This window comes from Parasteatoda tepidariorum, chromosome 6 (assembly GCF_043381705.1).
Source record: "Parasteatoda tepidariorum isolate YZ-2023 chromosome 6, CAS_Ptep_4.0, whole genome shotgun sequence".
Lineage (NCBI taxonomy): Eukaryota > Metazoa > Arthropoda > Arachnida > Araneae > Theridiidae > Parasteatoda > Parasteatoda tepidariorum.
The window spans coordinates 72,705,789-72,724,578 of record NC_092209.1 but is presented as its reverse complement, the minus strand read 5'-3'; the positions used below and the strand labels follow the sequence as shown (position 1 = coordinate 72,724,578).

At 27.6% G+C, this 18,790-nt stretch overlaps 1 protein-coding gene across 9 annotated transcripts in view; it reads left to right on the top strand.

Annotated features, from left to right (window-relative positions):
* Positions 1-17,439, top strand: part of LOC107454103 (nucleobindin-2) — a 24,957-nt gene extending 7,518 nt beyond the window's left edge. For 2 of the 9 annotated variants that reach the window (XM_071182613.1, XM_071182612.1), the window contains 12 exons: positions 607-708; positions 2,723-2,852; positions 5,038-5,135; positions 5,894-6,079; positions 7,169-7,259; positions 8,390-8,448; positions 8,891-8,983; positions 11,151-11,240; positions 13,499-13,564; positions 13,640-13,727; positions 13,833-14,347; positions 16,798-17,439. In XM_071182613.1, the coding sequence (XP_071038714.1) occupies positions 607-708; positions 2,723-2,852; positions 5,038-5,135; positions 5,894-6,079; positions 7,169-7,259; positions 8,390-8,448; positions 8,891-8,983; positions 11,151-11,240; positions 13,499-13,564; positions 13,640-13,727; positions 13,833-14,347; positions 16,798-16,869 (1,590 nt within the window). In that variant the 3' untranslated portion in view covers positions 16,870-17,439. Of the gene's footprint in view, positions 1-606; positions 709-2,722; positions 2,931-5,037; positions 5,136-5,893; positions 6,080-7,168; positions 7,260-8,389; positions 8,449-8,890; positions 8,984-11,150; positions 11,241-13,498; positions 13,565-13,639; positions 13,765-13,832; positions 14,348-15,985; positions 16,005-16,797 lie in introns of all 9 variants that reach the window. The other 7 variants (XM_043039949.2, XM_071182607.1, XM_071182614.1 and 4 more) reach the window with 6 other exon arrangements.
* The last annotated feature ends 1,351 nt before the right edge of the window (positions 17,440-18,790 follow it).

The window sequence follows — 18,790 nt, the reverse complement described above, 5'->3', positions numbered from 1 at the left end:
GAATAATGCTTTTAAACATGGTGAAAATGGGATATGTTCCTTCTAATTTTTATTTTCAGTGAGAATTGTTGCTGCATAACATTTAGAGAAGGTTGTGTAAATTATGGATGAATAATTTCAGAAACGATGTTTAATAGAGGAGAGGAGGGGGTTATGGAATAGTCATGGAATATGGAATACCTAAGATTCAGCTCTGTCTTTCATGCAGCCTTCACATGGAAATAAACAGGATTAAAGGATTTCACCATTAACATCTCATTACCATTAGTTATAGATTGTGCTGAAAATGATTTTGTGAATTCATATGTAAAACCAGTAGGGTTGTTTTAAAAAAAATATAAATTTTAGTCCATAATACATATACTCTTTTCTCTCTATATAGGCAAAGCATTTAGGTATTATATTTGAAATTAATTATTGCCACAACAGGCATTGTTGCTTCTAGTAAAATAGAAGAGAATAATTTTTAAAATTGGTCTTAGATTAAGGTCCTTGAAAATTTTGTTGAGGTCCTTGAAAAGTCCTGGAAAGTCCTTGAATTTCAATCTCATCATAGAGTGGGAACCCTGTATTTTTATAAACCCATTTAATATTTATTTTTTACAGGGACTTGAGTATGGTCGCTACTTAGCGCAAGTAGTTCAAACTCTTGAAGAAGACAAAGAATTCGCTAAACGATTGGAGAATATTACTACTGATCAAATAAGGGTAAAATATTTTGTTACTGAAATTCATAGTAAATGTTTCAAAAACTTTTTTTTTTGTAAAATAAGGATTCTATATATTTACATAGTGTTAAGTGTGCAAAAATTCTTATTGGTATTAACTATATTTATTACTGATGTTTTATGTTTAATTAGTTTAGGGAAATTAAATGAGTGTAAATAAAATTGAAAAATTATTAAAATTAATGTGAATTGAAAAATTAGGGAAATTGCATTTGAAATAGAAGATATTTTATAGCATTTAATTTTCGTATTAAAATTATTATTCAAATATTAAGTTTGCTTTATAAAATTAGTTATTGTCAAAATCTTAAACTTTTAAACGAATGTTTGTTTTATGGCCTTGGAAATTTGCATACTAATTGATTCACTATTAAGACTTTCAATCTTTATTTTTGCATTAAAATCCTTAAATTCTTTTATACTAGAAAAAAATTATTGCTCTCATTTTAATAGCCTTTCCTACATGACATTTTGATCAATTCAAATACATTCCATTCTTTGTAATACAAATAATATTTATAGTTTTATAAAACTCGCTATACTTGAAATAGTGGTGAAATTACCAACTATTGCCCTGTTAAATGGATACAATATTTTTAATGCAAATTGTGTGTCATTCTTTCTGTTAGATGTCTTATTGGCTGAACTGTTTTTCATCAAATTTTTAACTTTAATCATTTATTAATTCTTTTATTTTATTCCTCTTGGGTATTATATTTTAGTGTTTGATAAAGTAAGTTTTTATTAATGTTAGCTAAGTAAAACTATTTCACTTAATGCAGTCTAATAAAATTGATACACATTTAATTGTTTTTGACCATTACATATTTTAACAAATGTGTTTATCTTTTCAGAAGGTTGTATCTAATTTTCCTCTCTAATTATTTCAGTGCATAGTTTTAATAATTTATAAATGTTTTTTAATAGTAATAAAACTTTACAAATTTGTATCAGTATTTTAGAAATGTTTTAAAATCATTCTATTATTGTGTGGTCATTCTCATGACACTTTGACTCTTAATCACTAACTGAATTCAGGATAAATTCTGGTTATGTTTTTGCACATAAATATCTGTTTTTCCATGTTAAAGTAAAAGCAGTGCTTCTCTACATATTTGACATTCTGCATATTTGACAAAACCGTTAAGTAGCTTTGTTAATTTATTGATTTGATTTATCAAATTAATGCCTTAAAATCAATAGATTAGAATTTCCAGTATAATTATTAGTGCCAACATACATCAAATGAAAAAATGATAATTAATAATTAAATATATTAATTATTATGCATAAAGATCTTTCAACAATAGAAAGAAGTGCATATATTATTATTAGAGTGTATATATTTATTTTGCGTATATTATTATAGAGAGATATTGTGTATATTATTATGCATATATTATTATAGAGAGATAAAATTGGTTAAGCAACCTGATTAAGCCTTCCAATTGAGGCAACTAAGCAAATTCCAATGTTGAAATTTTTGGACATTTTCGAGACACCCTAATTTCTGCACTCTAGTTATAAGAATATTTATCAAATCCTCTTAACTATAGTTAAAAATAATCTGTTTTAATCAAGATATTCAAAGTTTATTAACTGGTTTCAATTCCTAAATTGAAACAACAAGCTAATTCAAATTCCTTGTCTAACTTATTTATCAGTCATGCATTTATAAAGCCTTCCAATCGATGACAACTAAACAAATTCAAATTTTAGAGGGTTTTTTTTTTTTTTTTTTTTTTTTTTTTTTTTTNTTTTTTTTTTTTTTTTTTTTTTTTTTTTTGAAACTTTCAAGACACCCTACATTAAAATTATTTGTTTTGTTTAGTGGTAAAATTATTGTTTAATTTAATGAATAATTTAAATGAGTAGAGACATTGATCCACATTGACTTTTAAATGGATATTCATTAAATAGAAACCAGAATGTAAGAACTAAGATTTATAGACATTATCAACTATTATTTCACACAATTCTGATTTATTTTACAGAGTGGGGCCATTGCTAAAGAGCTGGAATTCGTGAAGCACAACGTCAGGTCTAAATTGGATGAACTGAAGAGGATAGAAGTGGATCGCCTCCGTAAGCTCATTCAAGAACAAATGGAGCGCACTGAATTAGGTCTGTACCGTGATGGAGACGGTCATCTCCTGAATACTCCTGATGGTCGGCGGTGGAGAACTATTCCTAGCTATAAAGGTGGTTTAGATGGTGGTATTTGGTGTTGGGCATTTCTGTTTAGGTTGGCTTCTACCCCGTTTTTATTTATATCCCATCCCTTGTACCTTCTTTCTTCTTATGCTTGCAGCACCTCTCTCCCTCTGCAGTAGGATGACCATCGGAAATATATCTTTAATATAAAGATTCATTTATGCATAAGTTGTTCTTATCAAAGCATTTCATTTTGTGCTACTAATAAAAAATTTTACCTTGGTATGTATAAAAAAATTTGCATAGTTTAACTCCAAATAGTGTTAGTTCAATATTGATTAGTTAAGGAAGTGTTATTGATTTTTTACTAATTAAAAATTACTGAGACTGTGTTTTTTTTTTCTTCCAAATTAGGATTTTTTTTCTCCATTTCTTTTGTTCTTCATTATTGAAAAATTGGAATTGTTCACTAGGGACATGTAATAAAACTAATGTTTAATATATTTTTTCCCCTTCATAAGACTAATGTTTAATATATTTTTTCACCTTCATAAGACTAATGTTTAATATATTTTTTCAATTTCATGATACATAACTTCTTTTTACATGTTACTCCTTTCTTTGGTAAAGTAGTGAAACAAAGCATGATTTTTTTTTCCTAAAACATTTTAATGAAATTTAAAAAACTAATGTGTCTAAATTATAGTTAGTCAGTGAAGTTTATCTTTTATCATTGCAAAAGTCATTGGCAGATTTAGATATTCTTATTCCTTAAGAAGTTACTGTTCTATGACTGGATTATTAATCTTGATCTTAATTGGGTCTTTTCTAAAGCCATTTGAAAAACTGATTTGACATAGATGCCTGTTTATACAACCATATTTCTTATAATATCTCATAGCCAGAACCTGAGTTAGATTAATTTTAATTTAATTCTAAATTGCAGGTTTTATACCATTCTATTTAAATATAAAGGTATACACATTCAAAAGCCTAGTTTTATTTAAAATTAACATTTTTTGTCCATATAGTAAAAGTTAAAATAAATTTCAAAATTACTTTAAAACTTCCATTTTGAATAATTTTTTTATTTTGGAAAAAAAAATTATCTGAAACAACTCATTTCAGCAATTATATAAAAAATAACTATTTATATCTAGGTTATACAAAGATATAGCTTTTCTTATTCATTTAATATATAGATTTATTTAGCTTTTTTAATTTCTAATAATTTTGATCTCTTCTAAACCCTTATTAAAAATTAGTAAAAGCTAAAACACTCATTAATTTTTCTTTACATAATGTAAAAATTGCCATTCTACTGTAGTCTTTTTTATTTTTTCCTTAAATGGATGTTGATAATTTTTCAAATTAACATGAAAGCTTAGATACTAACAAACTAACCTTAATTTTTGTTATTGCATTTTATTTTAGTTAGATAAAGCATTTTATTTTGCTATGTTATTCCTTTATTTTTATTCACTAATATTTGTTCTGAGTTAAATGCTGATTACTTTCACAAGTTTTTATTTTTAATTAAAATACTTGTATTACGCTTTTGATCTTGTCACAATGTAGAATATGTTTAAATATATCTGAAATGACCACCTAATTTACAAATTATTCTCAATAGTCTGTCACAGCAATTTAATTCTTTCTATGCCACTTGCCAGTAGTTATTTTCTCACTTTGTTTGATTATTTCCCAATGATTTGCTCAGAATAACTATTTCCGTCTTATGCCTCAGAAAACAAGAGAAAAGTGGATCTATGTATTATAAATTTGCAATGAGATTTCAGGTGTACAAACTTGCCCTAATAATAGAAGTTTGGTCAAAACTTTGCTAGTGTTACAAGTTGGGAAATAATGTGTTGTTTTTCCTTCCGGAAAAACAGTTTCTCTCTTGTTATTCTTTCCATGATAATAAAAGGGCTCAACTCAATGTGAAAGTAATTGAGAAAATATTTATGTACGAACTTGCCCTAATAATAGAAGTTTAGTCAAAAACTTTACTAGTCTTACATGTTAAGAAATGATGAAAAATTTTCTTAACTTGAGCATTTAACTAACATTTCAAAGATTTAAAGGTAGACAAATATTTCTCTGCATCAATATTTTATATTAATTGTAAATGAATGTCTTTTGTTTGTTTTAGGTTTAGATAGGAAGAATGGAGTTAAAATACCAAAACATTTAGACATAGATAATCCTCACAGTTTTGAAATGGAGGATTTAAAGAAGCTCATTCAATCAGTAAGTTAATACATATTGGGATTTTCTATTTTTTTATTATGTGGTCTTATTGTCTAATATGTAATGATTGATAATTAAGTTGTAATTTCATTATCATAATTCTCTAACGCATAGTTTTTATTATATGAAAGACTGCCTTGTATGGTTTTTAATTTTTATAGAAACTGAGTATATGATGTTCAGGGTGCGTAGCGTTTTTAAAAAGTGCTTATTTTCGATTTTCGTTTCTTAGAAGCCCTTAAAGGTGCTTTTTTCATTGGATGTTTTTAAAAAATGCTTAATTTCCCTTTTCCAAAATGAGATTTTTCCTTTAACATGTTGATTTTCGCTACGAGTTATTGTCCACATTGTTCTTTCTATTCATCGTTTTCGCGATTAATTCAACCCCAATATATTTCTGCTTATCGTCAGTCAGTAGCGTTTGAAAACGCCATTCGATTTACATGATTAAAGAATTTTGACAATTGCCAAAAACAATGCCGAAAGTTTTTTTTTATATTGTGACATGACGGTTAAAATCAGATAAAAACCGCCAATCGTCAAAAACTTTCCAATCCTACCTAATTGTGTGGGTTTTTTTTTTAAGTGCTTAAAAATATTATTTGAGTGCTTGAAATGTGCTTATTTTTTGTTGAATAATTTGGCTACGCACCCTGATGTTATGATGCCAAATGATAATTTCCAGAAAATGTATTTATTTTTTGTTTTTACCTTACCTTAAGTTTTAATTTGATCTTAAATAAAATTCTTTTTGAAAGGCTACCACTGACTTGGAAGAAATAGATAGACAAAGAAGAGAAGAGTTTAAAACTTATGAGCTTGAGAAGGAGGCTGCCTACCGGGAAAGTTTGCAAAACCTGACATCAGAAGAGAAGAAGAAAGCTGAAGAGCATCACAAAGAATTGATCGAAAAACATAAAGATCACCCTAAAGTTCATCATCCTGTAAGTTTCTAATTGAATTCAAAGATGTCATAATTGTCTTGATTTTCAAAACACCTTGGAAAAAAATAGATAGCTTGCTATAAAATAAATCCTGAGATTTTTAATGGTTTTAAAACAGTTCTTGATTGGTTTCAAAAATACATAGGGGCCAATATTTTTTAAATCTAGAAGATACATAACTATAGAATAAAGTAATTTTAGTTTTTGTTTTACCATTTGAGTTTTTAACTACCTTTAAAATATGTAACTAATTAAGATTACCTTAAAATTGAAGAAAGCTTGTAGTCTTTTTAAATTGTTCTTAAGCTGCAGATGTAGAATTTCGCTAACCATGTAAACCATTTTTTTAAGAGTATAATATGGGTATGAGTTACTTACCAGTAAAAGTTTAAAATATTTTATATTTTAGCAGTTTTTCCAACCACTTTCATTTGACTAAAACATGCACCTATAATGACCATGTAGCCTGCTTTTTTTTTTTAACTGCTCTTATTGTTTAATGTCTGTAGTATGCACTTCATGTAGTTTTGACTAAACCAGTGTTAGTTCCGGAGCTGGTACTATCTCTTTAAACTTCCACCTCATTGTAGGACTTCCAAGAATTGCAAGACATTTTACCATGACTTGTTTAATGTGCATGTTGCAATGTAAACTTACCTAACCTCCTATACTAAACAGAGGACCTTTTAGCGGAGGTGTGTGTTCCAACCAACTAACCAGGGCATTAATTTGATTTATCATCTTTTCCAGCTCTACAGCCCTTGGTGGGCTCTGGCTTTCTGTATAATAGAGTTCCAAGACACTTTCTCCCCTTTCCCAGTTTTTTTTATTTTCATTTTTTTTTTATGTCTTCCTCAACATGCTCTAGCCTTCTTAGCTCTGGTCTTTCTCTTTTTTCTAAAGTTATATAATTTTTTTAGCTTTGATGCATCTTATGTTTAATATAGATCTGAAATAAATCCATACATTTACAATGTTCTTAATGTGGCTAGTGCAGCTTTATATTAACTATGGTAAATATTTAGGTAAAAGCAATTTTAAGTTAGGGTTGAAGTGAACTAAATAGTTTAATTGTTTTGCAATTTTCAGGGAAGCAAACCACAACTGGAACAGGTTTGGGAAGAACAAGATCATCTTCCAAAGGATGAATTCAATCTGCGTACATTTTTTGCAATGCATGGTAAAAATTTTAAATTTTATATTTAGTTGCTTATACAAAATAGATATATTGGATGCCCACTAAATGTGTAACCTGCCTTTAACTTTCAAATGCATTCACTTATGGTTATAAAAGTGGTGTCTAGGTATATTAAAGTGGTATAACTTCTAAGTCATGTAGGTAAAAAAAAAAACTTAAGGTTGTAATAATTACTCTTAAGATTCTTTCATAAATCATCCTATCACAGTGTCAAAAAAAAGTTTTTTCCTTTGTCGAATAAATTACCAATACCAATAAAATGCCCTTTTTTATCGAATATTCATAAGGTTTCTGTTTAAACTACTTTGATGATGTTCTACAACTTTGCAATTTATTTTTAAAATATCAATAATATATATATATTATTTTTATATCAAAAAAAGAAAGCTTATTCAACAGTTTTCCACCTGACAGTATTTAATCTAATTTAAAAGTTCTTTTTTCTTAGAAAAAAAAAATAAAATAAAAAATTAAAATCACTAAAAAAATGTTGACAAAATGCTGAAATAATAATTTTGGTAATTCTTTCAGAAAGACGCAGGCTGCATTTAATGGATGGAAAATGTTTAATATTTGCAACCTCCAGCCATTTGTATAGAGAGCACCACTTAAGATTCTTTGAAGAAATTAGAATTTTATATTTTTTACCCACCCTTACACCCTTATTTTCATCCTTTGTTTGTGGTGAACTGCACTACCAGTGAGATATATATATATATATATAAAAGAGGCAATTGCGAATAAAAAAACAGAAGATAAATTAAGAATTTGAGATTTATTAAGTTTCATTTAGCTGCGAATGCATAGAAACCCATAATATGAGATAAAAATAGAGGGAAAACAAGGAAAGAAAGAAAAAACGGGGGAGGGGGGGATATTTAGAGAAGGGAAGAAAAATCAAGATTATTAAAAATTAACCAGCTAAAATAATAAAATTTTGCCAGCTGATGATTATTTCTTTCAATTATATTTTCTAATTTTACTTAATTTAAATTTTTTTTTTTTATTCTTCCTAAAAAAAATTCTTTCTTTTCTTCCTTGTTTTCTTTGTAAGTTCATTTTACATGTATATATATGATAAAACTTCATAGTAACTATTTTGTGGTATTTAGATCTCAATGGAGATGGTCACTTAGATTATCAAGAAGTTGAAGCAGTTCTCATTCCTGAGGTAAACAAATTTTTAAAAATATATGTTTATTTATTTTTTAATATTTTTAATAAATAAATTTTTTGTTTTTTTTTATACAGTTTTTCACCTTTTTTTTATGTATAATGATTGTATAAAATAATCACAGTTAATTTGGCACACCCAAAAAAAATACTTATGCAGCCCGTGTTTTTATAATTTTGATTATTTTTGTGTGTTGCATCCTCACTTCATCTTCCAAACTGATTGAATAAAGAAAAATTAGTTATTAATTTTCATTTTAACAAATTTAAAAACTGAAATTTCAGTATTATTACCTTCAAAAAAATATTTTAACTTTTTTCAATTGAGTTTAACTTATTAATATTTATTTATTCTGAACTAAATAAATGTTCAAGCATAATACATGTTAAAACATATTATATTGCTGCTTTAATTTCGTTAAAATAAATTTGTTTAATAGGTAAGAAAGGTGTATAATCCTAACAATGAGGAAGATGATCCAGTTGAAATGATGGAAGACATGTATCGTATGAGAGAGCATATTTTTAATCAGGTATCTATCTGCTCTATTTTTCATTTTTAATTGGAACTTTAGAAATATTTATATTGGTTCTACATAGCTCGGCTCATTATTTCATTCTCTATTTCCTTTTTACTTTCATTACATTATTCTTAGTGAGTTACTAATTTTCTTTTATTTTTTTCCATCATATTTTCTTATATTTTTGTTGCAATTTTAATTCATTTCCTACTATTCAATTGGTTTCTTGAACAATTTTGATTTTTATCTTTAAAAAAATCAACCTGCATGATTAGCAATGTTTCGTAAGGCTCAAAAACTGTGAGATATTTCATTAAGTTTAATAATATATATTAAGTATTATTTTATATTAAGACATAATTTATGCTTACTTGTTAGCTGGTTATTCTGTTGTAATGATTCATTAACATTCAATAAAGATATTTTCCTGATATCTTCAATATTTTTATAAAAATATCTTTAACTTAAAGCAGCAATTTTTGAGGGAAATAAGAATGTGGACATGAATTTTAAAACTAGCTAATAAAATTTTAGAATTGTTTTATATTTCTGGCATTATATATTTCAAAGAACAATAAGTTTTAATTCAATTTTCATTTTTATTTAAATCAACTTGACGGATGTGATTAAAGTATGTCAATTCAGTTACATTTTTGTGTGCATTATTAAACACAAGATATATTTTTTTTTAGTCTGACCTATTTTTGTACCAAAAGTGTTTAAACGCAGCCATTTCAATAAATATTTTTTTTTACTGATCACTATTTTATTTTCCTGCTATTGTCATGGGTTCTGAAGACATCTATATCATATTAGTAATTCAAGTAGAATAAACACTTTCTGGTGAGAAATTTTTAAACTAAACAATGTGAAATGGTTAGTCATTTTTAACAGGTCAAATTTGACAGTAAATGGTTACTGTCAAATTTAACCTGTTAAAAATGTATAATTATTGCATCTGAGATTAATCATATGTTTTTATGATGAGTTAAATTTGCAAGTTATGTAAATGAAAGGTCAAAAAACTAGTTTTCAATTTAATGATTTGTCCAATGATGCTTATACATACCATTATTTTTTTGATATAATATATTTTTCATGCATAAAACTTTTTTTTTGTGTGTTTTAATGAATATAATTTAAGCATATTTCAAAGAAAATAAAACCTCATATTATGAAACTTCTATACTTGACCTGAAATATGTTAATCTATCCTCAGGGTGCGTAACGTTTTTGAAAAGTGCTTAAAGGTGCTTATTTTTGATTTTAATTTTTTAAAAGCCCTTAACCCACTGACGGTTCTGCGCGTAAAAAGTCGCATTTTAACCTGCAGTCTTCTCTGCATAGCAAAACCGGTTTTCCCATGTTAACTGATAGGGGAACTGTGTGTAGGGGAGAAACATTCTCCCAATTTTGCCCATTTCCTTAACCGCCAGTGGGTTAAAGGTGCTTTTTTTATTGGGTGTTTTTAAAAAGTGCTTACTTTTCCCTTTTTTCAAAATGAGATTTTTCCTTTACCATGTTGATTTTGCTATGAATTATGCAAAAAAAACAAAAAACAATTCACATTGTTCTATTCAACATTTTCACAATTAATTCAACCCCAATCTATTTTGGCATATTGCCAGTCTGTAGCGTACGAAAACGCCATTCGTTTTACATGATTCAAAATTTCATGATTTTTGACAATTGACCAGATGAAACAATGCCAAAAGTTTTTTTTTGACTTGAGGGTTAAAACAAGATAAAACCATCAATTGTCAAAAACTTTCCAACCCTGCTTAGTTATGATCTTTTTTAAAGTGCTTAAAAATATTTTTTTGAGTGCTTGAAAAGTGTTAAAAAGGTGCTTATTTTTTGTTGAATAATTTGGCTACGCACCCTGATCCTACCAATAACAGAAACCTTGCAGCAGGCACTACTGCTTAATTTTTGATTACAGATTTAAAGAGAAAAAATATATACTAGCACCAAAAGAAAAATATTTTTTTTAAATAAAAATTTCTAAAAGAAATATGGATTTATGATTTTGCAAATAAAAACAGTTTAATCAAAGCTGATTTTTCTCAACCAGCTTTTTATAGATTTTAACCATGATCAAATTTATTTTGTTAAGTATATGTATATAAATATACACTGGATTGATTTTTTTAAAAAATAAAATTAAATATCTTTTTAGAGTGATACAAATAAGGACCATCTTATAAGTCTTGCTGAATTCTTAAAGATGACTGAAGATGACAGCTTTGAGCAAGATGAAGGCTGGCAAGTAAGTAATAGATGAAAAGTCTTTCCTTCATTGGAAGTGCTAAGTTATTTTATAACTTTCTTGGATGAAATTTGCTTTTAAATTTATATTGCTTTTGATATTTGGTAATTAATGTTAGAACAAATGTAATATTAAAATTGGGAATATGTATACTTAATTTAATTTGTTACCTAATATATTCAGCATTTTATTTATATTTAAGAATTTTTCTTATCAAAACAGCTAATTAAAAAAAATATATTGGTTTTTGAAGCTATTGTAAAAATAGAAAATCTAATGAGTAACGTGCTAGCTTTATCAGTTTAGATTTATTTCCATTATTGAGCGCAATTCTTGTTAAAAGTATTTTTCTACTTCAAAAAACAAATTTTTTTTTCAAGTTTTTGCTAGTATAAAATACAAAATTCTCCCTGGGAACAAAAAAGGGCATAGTGTTTCCTCTCAGAAAAGGGCACTTCGAGTTTTTGAAGTTCAGTCATGTTTAAAATATATCAAAATATTTGCAATAACATTGAAAGTTTTCAGGAGACTGTGAATAATTTTTTGAATAATTTGAGTAATAATGATTTTCCTTTTAACTTTTGTAGTGTTAATTTTTTGATTAAGAAAATGATTGAAGAATACTAGATTTTTATTTCTTTTAACTGGGCGCAATTCAATTCTAAACTGAGCAGCCCCAGTTAAGCATTATATTAATTTGTTTCGTAATCTTACTTCTCTTTTTTTTTTTTTCATTCTGCGCATTTTAATAGAGGGTGTTGTTTTCTTTCGTTGTGTTTCCTTTGCATTTAGTTTGCTTGTGAAATCGCTGTTTGACCAGTTTAATGTGAGTTTTTATTTTCTCAAGTTTTTGTTTGAATTTCTTTTCTGAATTGGTTTTATGTATTTCATGTATTTTTTCCTGGACTTATACTAAACCTTCGGGGTACTGAGAGAGTTAATTTTGGCATTTAATTTGGCCTCTCTCTCAATAGAAAAGGTTTTGCTTTATGGCTTCCGAGGCCGGTACCCCCTGAAGACGTCGGCTTCGGTGGTCATATTTTTCTTTTCTTCGTTTTCTTTATTGCTATATTTATTCTTTCTTTTGAAAATTCTGCTGCTTTTAAGCCCGTTCCTTTCAAAGATAGTTTTGTCAATTTAGAATTAAATATTTTGTATCCTCTTATCCTATCTTATATTTATATTTGCCTCTGTAATTCTCACTCATTATCAAAATAACAGAAAAATTTAAAGGTTTTAAAATATAATTAAAGGCAAACTAAAAGACTATCACTGTATATAAATTTTCTTCAAAAGAAAATAAACTAAAAAAAAAGGAATTTTTTTTTTAATATTTTAAACTGAAAGTTATGGGAAAATTATATAACTAAAATGAAAGAATGAAATTAAAGTTAAATAATTATCAATAACTAAACAAATCTGAAATGGGCTTTTCATGAAAATTGGTGGTTAAAAAAACAACCTTTTTGTGAAAAAATGAAATAAAAAGGCAGTGTTCTTAAGGAATGGTGACTTATTTTTACAGATAGGCAAGGAGAGTAAATTATTAGAGATCAAAGAGCAGGCAGAGCAGACCATCCTTCTAAAAATGCTTATGGAGAACACTGTAAATTAATGTCTAATTACGAAAAGGAATGTTCCTATTTGCTCTATCTACTTTTTTTAATTGTACAGTACAGAACCCGTTATCCAGAAATCGGAAAACCAAAAAACCGGAACGAAATTCAATACATTTTCCCGCTATTTTTTTTTTTTTTTTCTTAATGTTTTTTTTTCTCATAAGATTTCAGGATTTTTCTTTCTTTTTTGAAAGATGTTTTCCTTACCATCATTTTGGAAATAATCATTAGTGTATTACTTCATCGTTTTTTCTTCTTTTTAAGATTAGTATTTACAAATATTTTTATTTTAGTTGGGTTTAACAATAAAAAAAAAACGGCTTTTTGTAACGATTCAGAAAACCGGAAAAATCAGTTATCCGGATGCGATGGTCCCGATCGTTCCGGATAATCGGTTCCCTACTGTATAAAATTAAATCAGCTTTCTATATTTCATAGTTTTATGTGCTATTTTAACTTTACCAGACTATTTTTGTAATGCCTACTATAAATAAGTTAGTACTGCTATTTATTATTCAAATGTCAAACTGCACTTCAAATTGCTTTCGAAATCAAATACTATTATAGCAAATTTTTGTTTCTGGTATGTTTTATCCTTGATTATTATGGTAGCTATATATCCCTTTTATATTATTCCAGGGCTTAGATGAGCAACAAGTCTATTCTGAGTCTGAACTTCAGGAATATATGAAGCAAAGAGCCATGGTAAGTCTTGTAACTAAGTCATTTAGATCTGATATATTTTTATACTTTATATTTTCAATGTTCTTTTATGTATAGCAACATCATGGAGACTCACGAATGTATTATGATGTTGGAAACGCCCCACAAGGTATGCCTCCACACATTAACTTTCAAGGTCATGCAGGTGCTCCTCCTCCTGGATATCCTCAACAACCTCAAGGNTTTGTTTTCAGTGTAATGACACCCCCACTGAAACCTCATCCACACATTAACTTTCAAGGTCATGCAGGTGCTCCTCCTCCTGGATATCCTCAACAACCTCAAGGATATCCTCAACAAGGTCACCCCCAACAGTTTCAACAAGGTTATCCCCAGCAAGGTCATCCCCAACAGTTTCAGCAAGGTCATCCCCAACAGTTTCAGCAAGGCCATCCCCAGCAATTTCAACAGGGCCAACCTCAACACTTCGAACAAGGCCAACCTCAACAATTTCAGCAGGGCCAACCTCAACATTTCCAACAAGGCCAACCTCAGCAATTTCAGCAAGGCCAACATCAGCAATTTCAGCAGGGCCAACATCAGCAATTTCAGCAGGGCCAACCTCAGCAATTTCCGCAAGGCCAACCTCAACAATTTCCGCAAGGCCAACCTTTACAGTTTCAACAAGGTCAACCTATAGTTCAACAAGGACAACCTCAACAGGTTCAGCAAGGCCAGCCTCAACAGTTTCAGCAGACTGGAAATAATGTGCAGCCTTCTAATCCTCAAGCAGCTACTGAGACACAAAAACCATCAGATCAACAGGTAAACTCTTCATTCTTATTTTATATGTAATTTTTCTATTATGCATATAAAATGTTTGTGTTTTGCACTCTTTTACTTAACTTTACTTTCTTATGTATGTAAGGATCGAATCTCCTGATCGATTTTCCGACTACTTGATATCCTAGAGCTATAAAATTTTTTACAGGTCTGTGTTCCCATTAAAAATATCATATTTTAATATGTCACCTAATCTTTAAAATTCAAAGAATTATTTTTTAAATTGAAACTTATTTGAACACTTACAGGAGTGATTGTATTCTGAGTGAACCCTGGAATGCTGAATTTTTTGTGTTATCCTTCCAGGTCTAAAAACTAGGAGAAGGGCGTGTGATTTCTACTTAAATTTCGTGGAATTCCGCGATTTTCAAGACCATTGATTTGTGGATCCGCTAATCAAAATTTATAATCCGACATAATTTTCACTACAACATAAAATTTAAAGTAAGAGTTCCAGAATCTAAAATTTAAATTTTGAAACTACATCTAAATCGCTTTAACAAAACATGCACATGATTCTTCCGCCAATTTGATTTATTTATTTTTTATTAAAAATCAAATATCCAAATTCATATTCACGCGATTTCAAAATCCAACATCGCAATTCTCTAGTTTTTCTTAAATAAGTTACTACAGAAGTAAGATATTCTTCATTGATAGGTAATTTAATTATAAATCTCCGTTCAAAAAATTATATTAAATATTTATAGTATGTAAATTAATGTAGGATCATATTTCTTATGCGTAACCAATCGAACTAAAGATAAAAGTGAACTAAGATTTATTAACAAGACTAAAATTTTATTCAGTTAATATCTTAAGAAATGAAAACAATTACAGATTAGGTTGCAATTTATTAGATGAATTTAATATTAGACTGACTCTTTAAATATATATGTATATCATTAGTGATGTACGCCAGTTATTTAATATGAATAATTTCTTAAAGCTATATTTCAAAATTCTAAAATTTATTTTGTTACACTTGTTGGATTGTTACAAAAATATTTGACAGTTTCTTATACGGCCAATTCACACTAGTTTGTTTAATACTGGATGAAGTGAAATTTTAATAGCTAACATAATAGCTCAGAAAAGAAAAAAAATTTCTACCTTATAAATTTTTGAAAATCCTAATCCTTGTCAAATTTAACTTATTTCAACAGTCACCATACCAAGATCAGCCTACAAAAGTTTTGCACCTTGTAATTTATGTAAGTTAGCCCTTTGATTAAAATTGTGCTTTTGTATGGGATAATCTAATAATTCCATCAAAACATATTAAGGTGTTCCACTTTTTTATTTTGCGCATTATTTGTTCCATTCTTTTAATATAGATACACACTGTACTTTCTTTTATTATAAGTGTGTTTTAGTACGACAAAATAATTGAACAAAATTATTTCAAAAGTTAAATATAGACATTGTAGAATTAATATTTTCTAGTTAAATTCAAACATTTGTAAGACATGAATTAATCATTTTCTTTCTTAAATTAATTTTAATCTTTTTTCCTTTGGTTTCGTAGAAATATAAAATTATTTTGCAATTTCATTTGTTTTCAAATAATTTTTTAATTTATGTAAATATATGTTATTAATGCAATAATTCTTATTACAGTTTGTTATATATTAACCTGGTAAGTTTTTAACTTGCATTAAAGTTGTCAGTTTTGTTCTATTTTTGAACATTTTGTTCAATTATTGTTTTACTATTAATTGAATATAATTAAAACGCATTAATATCTTGCAACATTATCAAAACCTATACATACAGCATAATCCTAATTTGGGTCTAAATGGTATTTTTCATGTTTGGTTCTTTACTAACCTAACAAAAGTGCTGAGTAAATCTCATGGTTGTGGCATTTAAAAACATGGAGAATTACTGAATATATTACTGCTTTATTTGATACTCTTTAGTTGATTTCTTATTTTTAAAATATATTCGAGATATCCTCATCATTATACTTCTTAGCGTTAAGTTATGCTTTGTAAAAATATGACCCTATTTTAATTATTGCTTTCCTTTCCTACCAAAATTATAAAGATTAAAAATTCAACATGTTTCAAGCACTTAAAAAAAACACCCATTCTGCACGTCTGGGCAGTACCTATTTTTGAGCTCTTAAAACATGTCTTATAATTCTTAAAGCAAATGAAGTTTTTACACTTTAAAGTATATCTTTCTGCTTCAATTTCTTTGGATTATTAATTTAATATTCAAACACTTGTTTTCAGTCTATGTAAGATTTTGCATGAAATGGCAAGTACGTAACGTGGGGCAGTGTTTTAAGATTTTTAAGCAATTCAGTTAAATGTGTTCACCAAATTTATTTCTTATAAGTTATCTAAAAAATGTATTTTTAATTTTTTTTAAGTATTATGTATTTTGTTATTTTACTATTTAAAGTTTGTTATCTTTGTGTGCAGGCTCACAAAACTGAAGGAAATACTGCTCAACCTGGAGCTCCTAGTGTTGCAGCTACTAAGCAACAAACATGAAGCTGAAAAGAACAGTTAAAAACAAAAAAATCAGATCAAAAAATATTAGTTTTACTATAAAAAAAAATATTGAATTACTTCAAAGAGACTGATTGGTATTTTTGACAAAAATATATTGATATTTTACTTAATTGCTAACTGTAATATCTTAAATTTAAAAGTTTTGTCTAAATGTTCATGCGTTGTTAAATGAATACCAGTATTATATATTCAATCTTAATATTTTGTTTGTAAAATTTTTACTCAGAACAAGTTTTTTAATAACATTGCATTGTTTTATTGAGATTTTTGAGACATTTTAATTCTGAACAATATTTATACTATTTTATAGTTTTAGTTGAAGTGTTTTATTAGATTTTTTAAAATACATTCCATTTGTATATAAATTTTGTCTGTATATTTTGTACATATAATGCTGCGATTGAATCATTATTTGAAAAATATAGACTGCTGATTTGTTAGTCACAAATTTTCCTTAAGTGTAACAAAAAAGAAATGTTTTATGTTTATAAATTTTCATTTTGCTGTTGCACTCTGTTACCTCCAGAATAAATGAGCACTTAAACTGTTTCTTATCATTTATTTTTGATATTTACAAATTTCTAATATGTTACTTCCTAATAAAAGCTATAGTATAGCAGAGAAATAGTAATAAATTAGAAAGAATTCTATGTAGCACAGAATTATTTAACTCATGGTTCGATGCAACATAATTAAAAATAATTAAGACTAAACTTAAAGAGTAGGGTAAGCATGCTAAAATAAGTACATTTTACTGGCATGAAAAAAAGAGAGACTTCTTACAATGGTTTAGCTAGGATTAAGTCTCAAATTGACAAATTTTTAACCATATGAGTATGTGAAATAAAAAATAAATTTTTTTTACTATTATTAAGTTTACATTGTTACCCATAATACTGTAGAACCTGTAGTTTTTTTTTTTTTTTTTTTTTAAGCAAACCAAATTAGAGACCAGATTATTCATGTAATTGAAAATAGTGAATCATTTATTATTTAATTTCTCAAGAACTAAACTAATTTCATTCAAATAATTACCACTTTAAAATGATGCAAACATTTGCATCCTTATTTGATACCTCCTTGTGCAACAGTTACTGGAGCACTAGGGAAGATTCTTGATTCAAAGACTTATTTTCTCAATTTGTGATGCAATGATCATGAGTAATCTCAACCATTGAAAATTAAAATTAACGAAACTTTTCACGTACCTAATAATAAAGAGATTTTTATAATTAAGACTCCCTCCAAAAGATTTTGAAAGGCACACAAAAAAATGAAATTGACAATAAGGGGTTCGTAACTTTCGACTGATTTTCTGACAAAACTAATAAGGCCATCCCAACTTTCCAGAAAGTAGTTAACCCCACAGTCAAGAATCCAAATCCATAAAAAAATCATGTCTTTATGATGTCTGATTTCCTAATTCATAGATAAAACAAATTTATTAACATGTTTGAAGTAATCTTTTTGACCTTAGATATTTAAAAGAAAAGGAAAGTTAGTCAATTTGCTCTTCGTTTAACGCATTCATTAATTTCATACTTTAGACTAATGGTAGAGGAATCTATATTTTAGCAATTTTCCACTGACTCGTGTCTACATAATCCTTTGCTTTAAAGTTCTGGTGTGGAATTTTATTATACCAAATTGATTGGTAAATGTTTCACATCATCTTGTAAAGCATGGTTGTAAAGCATCATCTTGTAAAGCATCAAAAATCTATCATGGTGAGAATATTGCCTGTTTGAACGAAGTACAGTGTTATGTTTATGTTATTGCTAAATATCTAGACGTGGCGAGAGAATAAACATTAGACTTCATATCTTCTTGCTTTAAATGCATCATTTAAACAAATTGAATGCTACTGACTTCAGTCAAGATGAACTTTAAAAAAAAAAAT